General features: G+C 35.4%; 1 protein-coding gene across 1 annotated transcript in view; it reads right to left on the bottom strand.

Moving 5' to 3' along the window:
- The window catches only part of Trhn (tryptophan hydroxylase), a 307,044-nt gene that overhangs the window by 1,300 nt on the left and 290,780 nt on the right, over window positions 1-14,964 (bottom strand). Inside the window, exons 10-12 of the mRNA XM_083127788.1 lie at window positions 14,366-14,492; window positions 8,974-9,203; window positions 6,485-6,699 (exon numbers count right to left, since the gene is read on the bottom strand). Of these exons, the coding sequence (XP_082983914.1) occupies window positions 6,485-6,699; window positions 8,974-9,203; window positions 14,366-14,492 (572 nt within the window). The remainder of the gene's footprint in view (window positions 1-6,484; window positions 6,700-8,973; window positions 9,204-14,365; window positions 14,493-14,964) is intronic.

The raw sequence follows: 14,964 nt of genomic DNA, 5'->3' as shown, positions 1-14,964 counted from the left end.
TTACTATTGACGGGTACACCTATAGCAACTTGCGAACTGTAACCAGGTCATGATTGTAATCAGCAGCATAGAATTAATAAAGATTGGCAATTGGTTCTCTGGCACAAAATGACTGTGGAATAATGTTACGAGCAATTTTAGTGATATACCAATTGACTTTATTGGCACATACCGTTAGAGTGAAAATTAATCTGTTCCTTCCCTTATTCTAGTATTGTAAGGGTGTATGTTGTTTTCTTCATAGTCTGAAACTGCCACTAACAGAATAACAACTGAGAAAGAAAATATGTTACTTTCTAAAGCAATGGAATCAACACATAATGGGAATACCACATACATATTAATTAATAGTCCAACAAGATTGCAACATTGTATTACATTAAATGTTCATACTGCATAATTGATCATTAATACAGGTCTGCACACTAGACACTAAACCACATAACAAGCATTGCATGGATGCAACTTCAAACCAACATAATGTACCTATTAAAATCTGAAGGATCTATGTAGGCAGTAAATAAAGACTGAAGCATAAATTTAATAACAAATGAGGTGACAGTATATCACTTACTTCTTGAAATGTGTGAACATGATAAATTATTTAATATTAATTTGCAAATAAAAAGTTTTCACTGATACCGATATAGTTTACCGAATATACCAATCTGTTATAAATGCCAATTATTTCATTCACATCTTGAACAATATACTGTGAAACCTCGATTGTACATTTTCCTTCATTAAACATTCAATATTTGTGGTCCCAATTGTGCAAAATGCTATAAAATTTACAAAAATGCATAAAATTGAGGTCCCACTGTATGTACTATCCGAGTAAAAAATTATGGATACTCAAGTTTGGACTCTAATTAAAAATTAACAGAAGACCTACATAAAAGTGAGTTGCATCAAAATTTACCTTATTCAATTCTACGTTAAGCTATTGTAACAATTCTCTTTCAGCATGCCTTCGATTTCTTATTGATGTGAGGACAAAAAATGTGTCATTTTTTATGTTTTCCAAATGACTGCTCTCTCTGAAATTGATTTTTTTAAATCAGACAAAAAACATTACACATGAGTTTTGCAATATTGAAATGGAAGAATTGCAAATGTCACAAGGTATCTATAAAGATAGCAAAATCGGCATACTCTCAGCAGTTTACTGATAACCAGTGTATAAATAAGTCAGTATTAGCTAATACAAATAGAGTGCCAATTACTTTGTCCTGACCCTATTAGGTATTTAATATGAGAATTTGAATGAAATCTGCAGAATTTACAATCATGGCTTAGCATTCTACAACACCATCCCATTAGTAGCGACATGCATATTTCATTTTTGACAAACACGAAATGTGAAATAACATGCTGTATTGTTCATTTTTCATGTTTTTGAAAGGTGTGAAGTGCATTTTCCTACCATATTTTGTCACGAAATGATGTGAAATTAACTGCAAAATGTGAAGTAAACTCTTAAACATGAAATTTAGAGTTTATTTACCGACATCACAATTTCTGAAGTCTAAATTATCCTGCAAGTTATGCAATTCACGGAAAATTGTTTAATTCTGCTGTAAATACTTCACAAGCAAAAATGGACTCCTTTATACAGGAATAAGCCTAATGCTCTGATAACTACATAAATGTGCTATCAGAAAGGAAATGTTTATTTTGTATGATAAGTGTAGCTTTTGTATCAAATTTAGGATTATATTCACAATTTTAACACCGAAATGACATTTTATGTATACTGCTTTTGATCCCAAAATGTGCCCAATTTTTGTAGTGAAATCTTGATCTTTTTCTAATCCTAAATATGTGTGGCCCTGTCGATAAAGTACATGCAGATGTTTGATTTCAAAACTCGTATATATTGCCCATGCAACATTTTTTTACAGTTCCGAAGTTTTAATTTACCACAAATTTGTGTCCCTACCCATTAGTGTGAAGTAAATAAGCATAAGTGCTTCACACTATAACTTGTAAAGGTTTCTTTAGAAAGCAATTATTTGAATACAACATGATGAATAATGGAATTTTTCCTTGTACGGTGTCATTGCTCCAAGTATAACAAGAAAAGAAAGACAATGGTATCAGAAAATAATGTTGTTGGAAGTGAGTAAGTAGTCCTTCCAGATCATCCAAGGGCCTCCTCGATGGTATAGTGGTAATGCTATTGCCTTGTAATCAATAGATTCTTGGTTCAATTTGAGCCATATTGCACAGTGATTTGGATACCACTTTAAACTGTAGGTCAGTCTTGATTAATCTGAGCATGTTTTCCAGATCGTTGATCTAAGCAAAATGTATCGTTTTAATTAGTTCTATGTTCTTCTTAAAGGTCACTAGCCATGTGAGGTTGTTGTTGTTGTATGCATATTTTGGTGTAGCTAAAAAGTTCTGGGAAACCAGAACGAAATGTCTGAGATAAAATAAAAAACACTAAAAATAACTGTTAGAAAATAAAAAAACACTAAAAATAACTGTGTTAGATTATTTTGCATTTAATTAGTTCTGTATGCAAAATATTACAACTTAAGTCTGTATCATTTTTCATTTTTAATATCAGTACTGGAATTTTATTTATTTTATGACGGCTTGTACCCATGTTTAGTGAATTAATATTTCCCCCTGCCTCATCTTTCCACTCATTACGTAAGAACAACTTTTAATGGGCAGTGCTTATAAATAGAAAGGTGGAGATGAGATGTTTCTGCAAAAGTGGAAATTGTAAATAAAATTATGAAATGACTCGCCCCGACAAGTGCATTTTGCAGAATTTGATTGTACTAAGTTCAAGATATGTCTTATTGAAATGTAAGTAAGTCTGAATCAGTACTCTATGGTACCCCCCCCCCCCCCCCCCCGTTTCCTGCACTGTTATAAAAATATCAGCTCATTATCTCACCCAGTGCAACATTGGAAATAAGTTTCCATCTACCATTTTGAAACATGACTGATTTTACTCAAATTAAATACCAGACCGGTCCTTGAAGGTACATATTTAGCAGCTATAAAAATTCCAGCTGAAGGGCTCTAAATTTATGACAGTTATTGTTGTCTTAAAATTGTCAATCTATTCCCCCCTTCCTCTCATGTTGCCCTCTGCCCTACTAAACGATGCACTATATTTTAAAGGTTTATTGTAAAATTGGATTTTAAGTTATACACTAACTCTCATATTAGTTTTGTTTCCTGATCGCCAAAAATGTAGTTTATATAGAGCTTTGAAAAATATCAAAAACTTCCAAGATGTGGAAGTATATGGAGTTTATTTTGAGTGTCACATATGTATTTGTGTTTCCCATCATAATCTCAATGGATAGATATTAAAAAGTTTGGGGTTCAGATTCCATCATGAATGTCTCTTCACTAGTCTTTATTTATTTATTATTATTATTTTTAGAATTCAGTGAAATCAATTTTAATTAGGGATGGGCCAATATGAAATTACAGCCGATACCGATAGAGTACTGATATAAAATTTACCGATATTCTACCAATCCGATGTAAAAGATGTGAAATTAGAAATGGTCCTTGAAGAACCGGAAAGGTTCATTGACCTCCTTAATAAATTGTTTCAAGGTGACTGCAGTGCAAAAGAAGTTGCACATTTAGACATTTACTTTTTTAGAAAGTAGAGCATGAAGATTATCCATAAAAATTATAACAAAATGGCAGAATTTTGCACTAATTTATCAGATATTTATTGATATATCGGATCACTAAAATAATTGGTAATTTTACCGATAAACCGATATGCCTATTAATCGGTCGGCCGATACCGATAGAGTACCGATTAATCGGTCCCATCCCTAATTTTAATACAGGAATTGAATTTCCATGTGGGAAGGTACTTTGTTTAAAAAGAGTATGTATATCAATATTTTTCATCAGTTCATTCTTGTATTTAAAGGTTTTTTTTTTCTTCCTTCCTTCCTTCCTCCAAGGGGTCCTGGGTTTGATAGCCGGTGGAGGCACATAGTGGTTCGGATGCCACATTAAACTGTAGGTCCAGTCCCGATTAGCCTTACTGTGCATAAAGTGGACATAAAACACCAAATCAATCTATCTTTTTTTTATGTTACATCAGATTTTATTTCAATGAAGAATGATACAGTTAACCAATGAATTTCACTGAAGAAAAAGTATTTCTCCACCAAGGTAAAAACATTGGTAATTTTTGGGATTTACATGTGAAACCATAGGTACAGTGAAGGTTTGGGGTGATCAGGAGGGCTGTATTGTTAGAGGGTCATAGATATTCTGTAAATTTCATCCAAAATTCTGTTAAATCTTATGAAAGTTTGGAATGTTGTTATAGTAGGCCATAGGCAGGGTGACCATTCGTCCCATTTCAGAGGCATGTCCCGGCCATTCCATCCATAGAAACCACTATTTGTCCCATTTAGTAACAGTCTAAGAGTTATCTTAAAAACCAAATCAATATTTCATGCTAAAAAGAATGTTGATGGAATTTTTAAAGTAGAGTCATGTAAACACCGTGACGAAACAACTGAACTGTGTTTCAAGCACTTCATAGCAAAGAAAATGTTCCATTGACGTCGAGAATGTATGGCCAAGAAGGGTATATGTACTTTCAATATGGACATACAACAAAAGTTTCAATTCCTGCTTCTTGACAAACTTAAAAGACATATCTCACGTTGTGTGTCAGATATGTGGGGAGTTTTATGAACGGTTGGAGAAGAATAAAGCTGCTCTCATTAATATTGGTTCTTCTGATTAATACTTCTGCCATTCCACAAGGTAATTAATACCTTTTGACAACGGAAGATCATATTTCATTTATTGCTTATAATGTATCATGTATGTGACCCATACTTTAATGAATAATAATAATACTTTAATAATAGCAATAATTAGGCCTAACCGATCTTTCAGGAGGGAGGTAAACTGACCTCCTTGGGATGTTCCATTATTGAGTCAAAATATTACGGTCACCCTAGCAAGAGGTGATAGGCATAGGTGGGCGAAACCATGAGAACATCCGGCAGACAGATGCGTTGTGTTGTTGCATTCCAAGGCCGTGCCTATCACCTATTGCCTAACAACAGTATTCCAAACTTTTTGTGAGGAGTGTATATTACTAAACATTTTTGTGGTGTCTTGGGATCTAACTTTTGTTTCATTATCATACCAACAGCTTCAGTCTGTATATTTACCACTTACACAGGTCATTTAAACTTTAGAAAACATAAGAAATACACGAGGTGTGGCTAGAAAAAAATGGATTGATGTTGCTGTCGACAAACTGCAAGTGCGTCAAGGTCAAGCGGTGTATGAGTGTATGACGTGATATGCTGTGTGATTGTCCAGGGTGCGTGGCGCTCAGTTCAGCTGTAGCTTGTGGAAGTGTACGGATATGAGTGTTTATCACACATGCAAGTGTTTCAGTGGTTTCAAGGGTTTAAAGAGGGAATTAATCATGGATGACTCACGTCCTCGACGGCCTTGCATGTCAAAAACAGAATCAAACATTGCAAATGTCGGTGAATTGTTTAAAAAAAAATCGTCGCTTGAGTATTCGAGCTATTGCTGAATTCACAGGAATTGACAAAGAAAGTGTTCGTCAGATTTTACACGAAAGTTTCAACATGAACGCAGTGTGTTCAAAATTGGTGCCATAAAGCCTGACAGTGAAACAAAAGGACACTCGAGAACATTTGTGGTGGCATTTTAACAAACATTGAAACAGTCCCTACATTCTTAGAGAGAGTGATAATCTGTGACGAATCGTGGTTTTTCATCTACGATCCTGAAACCAATGTATTAGTACAGCCCAAGTTCGCCACGACAAAAAAAAAGCTCGAATGAGCAAATCAAAATTCAAAGCCATGATGATTGTTTTTTTCGAAATCCATGGGATTGTGTACGTTAATTGGGTACCTGAAGGTCAAACTGTGAACCAACATTATTACATTATGGTGCTAACAACCCTTCTTGAGTGAGTAAGAAGATGATGACCTGATATGTGGAAAAGCAAGTCATGGATTCTTCATCAGGACAATGCTTCTGCCCACAGGGCATTGTTAGTCAAGGCTTTTTTAGCCAAGCATGGGATCCCAGTGTTAGAACATCCACCCTATCTTGGATCTCGCTCCGTGCGACTTTTTTTTTTATTCCCAAAGGTCAAATCAGTATTGAAAGGAACCAGATTTAAAGTGCAGGTGAGTATTTTGAAGGAGATAATGTTCATATTGTACAAAATAACCAATAAAAGATTTTGTAACAATTGTCCGGTTTTTTCTAGACACACCTCGTATATCTACAAATCACAACTGATTTATACCATGTGATTTCAGCAAAAAATTTCAGTATTTGGAATGTATGTTTTGGGGTGTACAAATTGAATGCAAATTAAAGCACATGTAAGGAAAGCATTTGTTCCTGAAAGCTAATTTTATATTGTAGCTATCGTTTTAATCTCAATCTTTCTCTAACTGCTCCTTGAAATCAATGCCTTGGTGAAGCATGCTTGTAATGCCCGCAACATCAACAGTTTCGTCCTGTTCATGTATCTTCTTCAAGGCGTTGGTTACTATGCATAAGTCACCCCTCAGTTCAGAAACGAGAGCTGCTATCTTCTGTGCATTGCTTAGGATGTCCACACTTTGTGTGTATGGATTATACCTCACTCCAAATGGTCGTTGGATAGTAGCAGCAAAATCCCTGAAAGGTGAAAATAAAGAGTGATAAAAATAACAATGTGTGCTTGTTTTGTAATTTTTATATTGGATTGTATTGCAGCAGGTTAAATTTGACAATGAGTATGACATAGCCATGAACACAGTAAATAAACAAAAGGTGCAAAAAGAAGTGTTCATATCCAGGGACAGGGTGAATACTCCTTGAATTCTGGGAATTATTCATGAATTGTGCATCAATTTTCCTCCGTAGATGTCAAAAATTGCAACTTTTATTAATCCAAATCAGATTGAATTTATACATATTTATAAATGCCCTGAGGCAAGTTTTGCACAGTTTAGCTTTCATTTTTATTGAAAGAAAAGAAAGATGTGTGGAAAATAAAACATGTTTTTTTTCAATCTACTTTGTTAGATATCTTGAAGTTGATTAGGTAAATTTGAATTTGAAATTCTTACACAATTAACAATTTTTCGTAAATTAGTATATCCCGTAACATTAGTGAATTGTGTTTGTAGATGTATTTTGAGTCAGTATGTGAAATGATAAATGTAAACTCCTCACCTTAAATTAAATATATATATACTGTTTTAATTGAATTGAAATATAATTTTTTGGATACGTTGGAATCGCACAGACCCTTTATGTTGTTAATATATATATATGTGTGTGTGTATGGGTGTGTTGGTTAGATGCGGTAATACGTAAGGTTGAAATAGAGAAAATATCTCCTTGTACCCTTGAATGTTTGGAAAGTTTGCCTTGAAAACTGGGAATTATACTGGAATTTTATCTTGGTCCTAGAGTGGCCGGCAACCTTAGGGAAGAATCCAAATAATAATGAGGAATTGTTTAGAACATCTTTATTACCATTGCAGTGTAAACATACTATGTCAATTGCAATATACTTTTGCCAATACCACTACCAAAGTTGGTTTCTGGTTGTCCACATATCGAACAATGAATAACTGCATGACATTATTACATGCAAGTGTTGTTGGGTGCTGACACACCCAGTTTTGTCCTTCTTGAAATGATTTCACTCAACCAAACACTCCTGCCTTAAACCACTCATTCCCAATTTGCACTCTAAAGGTGATAAAACTTTGTAAAAAAAAGAAGAATGCCATATTTTGCCTATTTTCACAAAAATTTCTCATAAGTGCCATTTCTTCCTTAAAATGCCTATATTTGCCACTTTTGAGAAATTCTAAATATAATCGACCGACTCAAGTAGGTCATGAATGCAGACTGTTTCTCTCTCATAAAACTGAGTCACTATGAGTAGAGGGAGGGAAGGGACATTGCCAGGCCATGTCGCCCGTGGAGGTATCACGTGACTGCATTTCAATGTCAATGAACTCTCTCTCAGTTCAGTCTTGTTCAGAGTATGCTTCTGGTTGTCAGTTTTGTGTTTTCTGGGGCATTTCCCATACCTAAAGTAGGCCTTTCACTGAGAGCCAAACTGACAAAAATTACGGAATTTGGATCAGATGTGTTTTCAACAGATGGATCGGTGCTGTTCTGCAAACTGTGAAAAAACAGTTAGTGCTGAAAAGCATTATTTTGTCTCGCAGCAATTAATCACTATCACTGCCAAGCATAAGTCTGCAGCTATCAATAAAGGGGGGGGGCCACTAGTAAAACTATGCAACTTTTACCAGTGTTAACAGAAGCTTCGTCACACTGCTCTCAGTTTGCCTATGATTTATGTAAGGCTTTTATATGTTGGTCGACATTCCACTCTGGAAAGTTGAAAATCAGAACTTTTTGGAAATGTATAGCAAACGAGATGTTCCCACAGAATCAAGCTTAAGAAAAACATATTTTGAGTGCCTCAAAATGTATGTACATTTTTCTTTACATTCATTCTTAATTGTCGCATAATGTATGTGTGTGTAGGGCTCAGATGCCCTAAAATGTCAACACATGTCTTTTTAATGCCATTTTCGATGTTTATTTTGCCGTTTTGCCTGCCATTTTTGTTAATTTATTTTGCCACAACTTCTCGTCTTTAGTAATTATGCACTTCACAATACTAGATAATAGTTTTCCCTCTTTGATGTGCTTTTAATAAAGGGTGTGGTAAATGAAATGTGGCTAACATGACAATGCATCTACCATTCCATCTATTGTTTCCTGCATTATTGGGTAGAAAAATGCTCATTCTTATTTGAACACCCCTCATACAAGACAATTGTAACCACTTGAAAACAATAATTTCCAGAAGTAAGTGAATTAGATGCTTGTGTAAGAAGAAAATTAAAAAGTATCCTATGTGATGAAATTTATATTTACCTCATTTTCTCCTTGGCTTCATCAAATGAATCGGTGTAGTAGTATGCATTTTGGAAAGACGTGATGATGCATTCTTCTTTGCATGTTACTTCGGGATCAAATCGTTTGATCTTTTCACTGGCTGTGACAGCATGACGGAGCTCAGCTACAGAGGAGAGGAGGCCTGCTCCATACACTCGCAACTGTCCATCTTGCTTGCATAAGCCAAATTCTACCGTGAAGAAATAGAGCTGCAAGAGAAAATAAAGAAACAGATCATAATAAATTGAATTATTCTTTATTGATAATTTTGAAGAAACTTACTCAGAGATTCAAGAATGAATGCTCCATGATTATTATAAATGATACATGTATAACACAGAATACTTGTTGAGCATATTATAATTCCTCATAAAATCAGCAAGTAATATGAATAATTATGCTATTATAATTCACAGCAGTATTTAAGTTCCTTTTTGCAGTCTTTTTTTCTGTATGTATTACATTAGGTACCAAAGTTGACAGTTTATTACATTGATAACACCATTAAGCCTTGTTTCCATGATAACCAAAAAATTCAATAGGCTGACCAAGGCAGAATTTATTTTATTTTAAAACATAATCTAAACGTTACGTTTCAACCTTCCAGCAAGGTCTTCTTCAGACACTGTACCAAATACAAATGAAAAGCCTGAAGAAGACCTTGCTAGCAGGTTGAAACGTAACGTTTAGTTTATGTTTTAAAATAAAATAAATTCTGCCTTGGTCAGCATATTGAGTTTTTGATTTTATTACATTACATTAAATCATTTCCTTGAAACTGTAAAAGTAAATTAGTAATTACATTAATTGTAACAGACATTCACATTTGATCACTAATAATAATTGCAACAAAAGTTCATTATATTCTGTAGAAATTTTCCTGTTCTTATGCCCAAATCAATGTTTGTTTTAAGTTCAATTTATGCTCAGATAGGCTATCAGGACTGGACCTACAGTTTAAAGTGTAATCAAATCACTGTGCAATGCATCCCCAATGTGGATCAAACCTGGTACTCCTTGATTACAAGGGGACAGTGTTACAACTACACCATCAGGGAGACACCTTCTTATGTCCAGGGAAGGCAACCATCAGCTAGTCCATTTGAATGTAGACTTCCAGATCTATGATATGTTATTTATTTATTTATTTACTTATTTACTCAGAGTTTCAGATACAGTCTTATTTGGCCATTTTACACTGAAACAACATAAAGTAGAAACAAAAAATAACAAAAGATAAAAACAATAACAAGATGGGATAGATTTACATGTTCTTTGTCAGTAATACATAAAAATTACATTCTGGAAGGAAAATATCTACATCCAGGGGAAGTTTGTTGTAGATTTCTGGCAGCCTGTAAAACAAGGAGCGTTGTAGAAGGGATAGCCTAGTGGTCGAGTTGTGGAAGAGTCTAGATCCGGCGGCATCACCATCTCAATAATCCACCGATGGTCGTATGAAATCAAAAAAGGATTCCCTGATAATAATATTACAAGGGTCGTTCAAGGTTGACCAAGACTTTTATTTCTAGACAGGAAATATACATACTTGAATACTACAAAACATAGAAGCACCAAACTATGTCAGTTTCTCAAAGTATTCTCCCCTGAACATCCAGACACCGTTGCCATCGTTGTGGAAGTTCCTTGATGCCTTTGGCATAGGAAGAGGTAGGTTGGTGTCGTAACCACTGCAGGACAGCGTTCTTGAGTTCCTCATCTGTCTGGAAGTGCATCCTGCCCAAATGCTCTTTAAGAGCCCCAAACAAGTGGAAATCACTGGGGGCTAAATCTAGACTGTAAGGACTGCGCGATAAAAGCTCCCAGTGCAAGTTGGCCAGTGTTGTTTGAGTCAAATGAGCCGTGTGTGGCCTGGCATTGTCATAGAGAAGAATGACATGTTTCGACAACATTCCAGGTCTTTTCTTCCGAAGGCCCCACGTACAACACTGATATTGACTGTATGCACTATGTCACGCACTGTTACTCGCCGGTCTTCAAGGATAACTTGCTCAACACACGCGATATTCACCGAAGTGACTGCAGTTGGTGAACGTGTCCATGCGGTTCATTTGCTACCAATTTCCACCCTTCACTGAACTGTTGACACCATTCGTACACTTGCCCGTGACAGTGTTCACCATACTGTGCTTGCAGTCTACACCAAATTTCAGCAGGTTTCACCTCCTTCACGGGAAATTTCATTATACACCGCTGTTCCACAGCAACAGATACACTACTTGCCGCCATCTTTGTTTACACTACTGCACATGCGCCAAATGCATCGCAAAGGATCATGGTTACTCGCAAGGAATCATGGTCTGTCGTGCCGAAGTAATGCAGCGCTACATTGATTCATTAATATTTTACGCACGAAAGTCTTAGTCAACCTTGAACGACCCTTGTAGTACGTCCTCTTCACATCAGCCAAGGTGCTATAAAAAAATGTAGCTGGGGAGGTAAGAGGGAGTGGGGCGATGCAGCACGTGCAAAGTGTTTACTTATGGCAAAAATTGGTATCTGTAAGCCGGAGCCAGTGATGGCACCATAGTGGGGCAGGGAGGCGTGTGCCCCAGTTCACAGCCAAACGAGTACACAAAAGAGCCAGACCTAGCTTAAAAAGATCTAAGTTGGCAACAGTGCTCTAGGCACCGCAGAGAGGACGGTCACACAGAAATTCTTCCCTCATGCCCTTAATGCATAACAATTACATATACTCACATTACGAGGTGGGTGTACAAAGCTGAACATGAATTCACATAATTTTTATTTTACAAAACTTCCACTACAAATGAATTACTCGTATGTACTTTACTTTACAACATAGTTTAATTAATATTCAATTTAATCATACTCCCTTTGAATGCAATTTGAGTTATTGGAGACATTTTCTCAGAGTATCACAGAAGATGCATTCAACTTGTTTTTATTTTAATGTAGAGGTTGAATATGTGTTATCATACATTTTATATCTAGAACCACCTATGTTGCACTCCCTGAAAATTATATTTCTTCCACCTTCCTCTCTTCCATTTGCATTTGTATAGGGAAGTTTTTGGTTCTAGGTTAATTACAACATTGAGGTTGAATGGTGAATTGAAATAGATGAAGTGGCACACACACAATGAAATGTCCATTTCTTGCCTAGGAATTGAACTTAGGATGCCTAGTTTGCAGCATTCTGCACTAACCAATCCATCACAGAAGCTAACTCCTTTTCATTTACAACTAACGTAAGATATGATCTTCATAAATTGCATTGTACTTTTAACCCTTTCTGGACTGAACTTAGAATATCGACTTTTCCTAGGAGACTTCTTTTTTTTTTTTTTTTTTTTTTTTGCTGTTTTTCGAAAAATCATAGAAAATACATTGTTAAGTGTGTTACTTTTATCATTTTGTTTCCTAAAATCTACAATGCTTCCTCTTTTCAGAGAATTTTCTCACATTTAAGAACTTTTCCTGTAACAATTTTTTTTGAAAAGAAAGAAAATATAACCATAAAAATTGCTCACAACATATTTTGAAAAATTATGTAAAATTAATTCATGAAAATAGTTTAAAAACTTAAGGAGAACAAGTAAAAATCAGCAATGAAGAAAACGTTACATCTAGCAGTTGAAATTTGAAAGAGGTGGTTACAGCACATTTGCACAAGGGACATGGTGAGATTATAGCCTGCCTTTCATTCACAATGGAATTTTATAGTGAATGATGTACTATACCAGGGGTTTCCAACTGGCGGCCTACGAAGCCAGTTTGCAAAATACATTAATTTTATGTATTTTTATTAAAATACGTTCTATTTTTACTGAAGGAACAGTTTCAGAATATGGACTTCCTTAAACAACTGGCATTTATAATAGATGTCACAGGTCATCTGAACGAACTTGAAACTGCAGGGAAGAAACCAGCTGGTGTCAGATTTAATGGGAAACATAAATGGGTTTCGTAATAAACTGAGGAATAAGCTGGTCCATTTTCCAAGCTGTCGGCGGCTAGCAGATGATGAAGAAACACTGGACATTTTTTAATTCAGTGCAAATATTAAAGAAATAATGGACGAATTTGACTCCAGATTAAATATTTTGAAGAACTTAAAGCAGCATCCAGCATCCAGCTATTTAGCAATCCTTTTGACGTTAACATCGAAGAACAAGAATCTTCTCTTCAACTTGAATTGTGTGATTTGCAAGGCGATGTGTTCCTTCAAACTAGCCAAGAAAAGGGGCCAGAGTTTTTCAAATACCTTTCAAACGAACGCTTTCCAAACTTTCGTAGTTTTGGACAAAGAATGACATGGATGTTCTGCAGCACATACACGAGTGAAAGGGTTTTTTCTTCAATGAAGTTCATCAAGAACCGCTACAGAAGTCGATTGGTAGAGTCTTCACTGCTTCACCTTCTGAGACTTTCAAATACAGAAATTCAAGTGGACATTCCAACTTTAATAAAAGAAGCAGATCAGCCTTAATTTTCACATTGAACACTTACTATGAAGGATTCTTATTTGTATGGTGTGTTTTTCATTTCTTTCAATTCATCCATAAGTATTGGGTTTTTGTGAAATAAATTGTAATTATACAATTTTGATTTGTGATTTCATTGTTTTTAATGCGTCATTTTAGAAATTCATGCGAAAGTAAGTACTACATTCTCAGTTCAGTACTTACAATTTTTGTAATTTTTAATCCCCCCCTAAAAAAATGCCACCCGCCAATCAACTGCTGGATATAATTTTGACCCTCGGACCTTTTGAAGTTGGAAACCACTGTACTATACCATGGCCATCTTTAATCCGAGGGATAAAGCTGGCCATGATTATACCCATCGTTCTTCTTATTGGATAGAAACGGCTCATCCAGAAATGGTTAACAGTAAACTAGTTCATGCCTTTCTATGACATAACTACTTCTGTCTGTCCTGGTTCAATTCACTAAACATGCATATTCTTCCACAGTATTGTATCAGCTAGTAATGAATGAGTTACATGTGATGAAAATATAATGTGGCTATTTGATGTGCTGCATGTGGTACCACATTGCCACATGTAGAAGACAGAAAACAATCGCATCACAGAAAGGTATGTAGTATATTTTTACAAAAAATTTACCTATATTATGTTAACAGTGATAACATGAACAAGCACTAAGTACTTCGAAGAAAAAGATAACATCATAATATGCTAACATTATATGTGAAAAAATAAGTAACAATTTTTAGAAATTTCTGAAAAATTTAATTATCTATGGATCAGACCAACGAGCACAAAAAAAGAACCCCTTCCAAATAATATTTTTGGTGTCTTCGGAAATATGGAAGTTGATGTGTTTAATATGTGTAGGAAATCCCCTTGGTTGTTGATACTTACAGTGGCCAATTTCTCTACATCCTCATCTGATGCTCCCAGCGATGCGAGTCCAAGTTCTTGAGAGAACTGGGCAAAGCTGGGATTTGCAAGTAGTGGCATGTGGCCCAGTAACTCATGGCAGCAGTCCCTGAAATAAATATATCGTTGTAGACATTCAATTTTTAAAGAAGTACTAGATAAAAAACAAAACTTTTACTATACTCTGTTCCGCGAATCTGTGGAGCAAAGTCACACATAACGGTAGAGAAAAGGAGAAAGTGAGCGGGCAGAGTGAAACAGCTGCTCCAAACAGCTGGTACCCCTCTCACGTGTTCATTGGTCGAGTCCTCTAGTGTCACTACTTGCGCAGAGACTTGTTTTCTTCACTTGCTCCAGAGATTCCCAGGATAGAGTAGTCACAAAAGACTGGAAACAGCAAGTTTACTTTTCTATGCAAGAAATTAATCTTTCAGCTTCTCCAATATTAGTTTATCATTGTTTAAATGAACTGTTTACTGTGGAAGATGTGCCTAGCTCAAGTGGATGAATCTTATTTGCAAAAAGGGGAAAGTGGTAGGAACACAGATATAACAAATTATGCTGTAGATTTCATATCAGTA

Source organism: Lepisma saccharinum, chromosome 8 (genome assembly GCF_977018435.1).
Source record: "Lepisma saccharinum chromosome 8, izLepSacc3.1, whole genome shotgun sequence".
NCBI classification, from domain to species: Eukaryota; Metazoa; Arthropoda; class Insecta; order Zygentoma; family Lepismatidae; genus Lepisma; species Lepisma saccharinum.
Note: the sequence above shows the minus strand (reverse complement) of the source record. Positions and strands in the feature narration are given on the sequence as shown.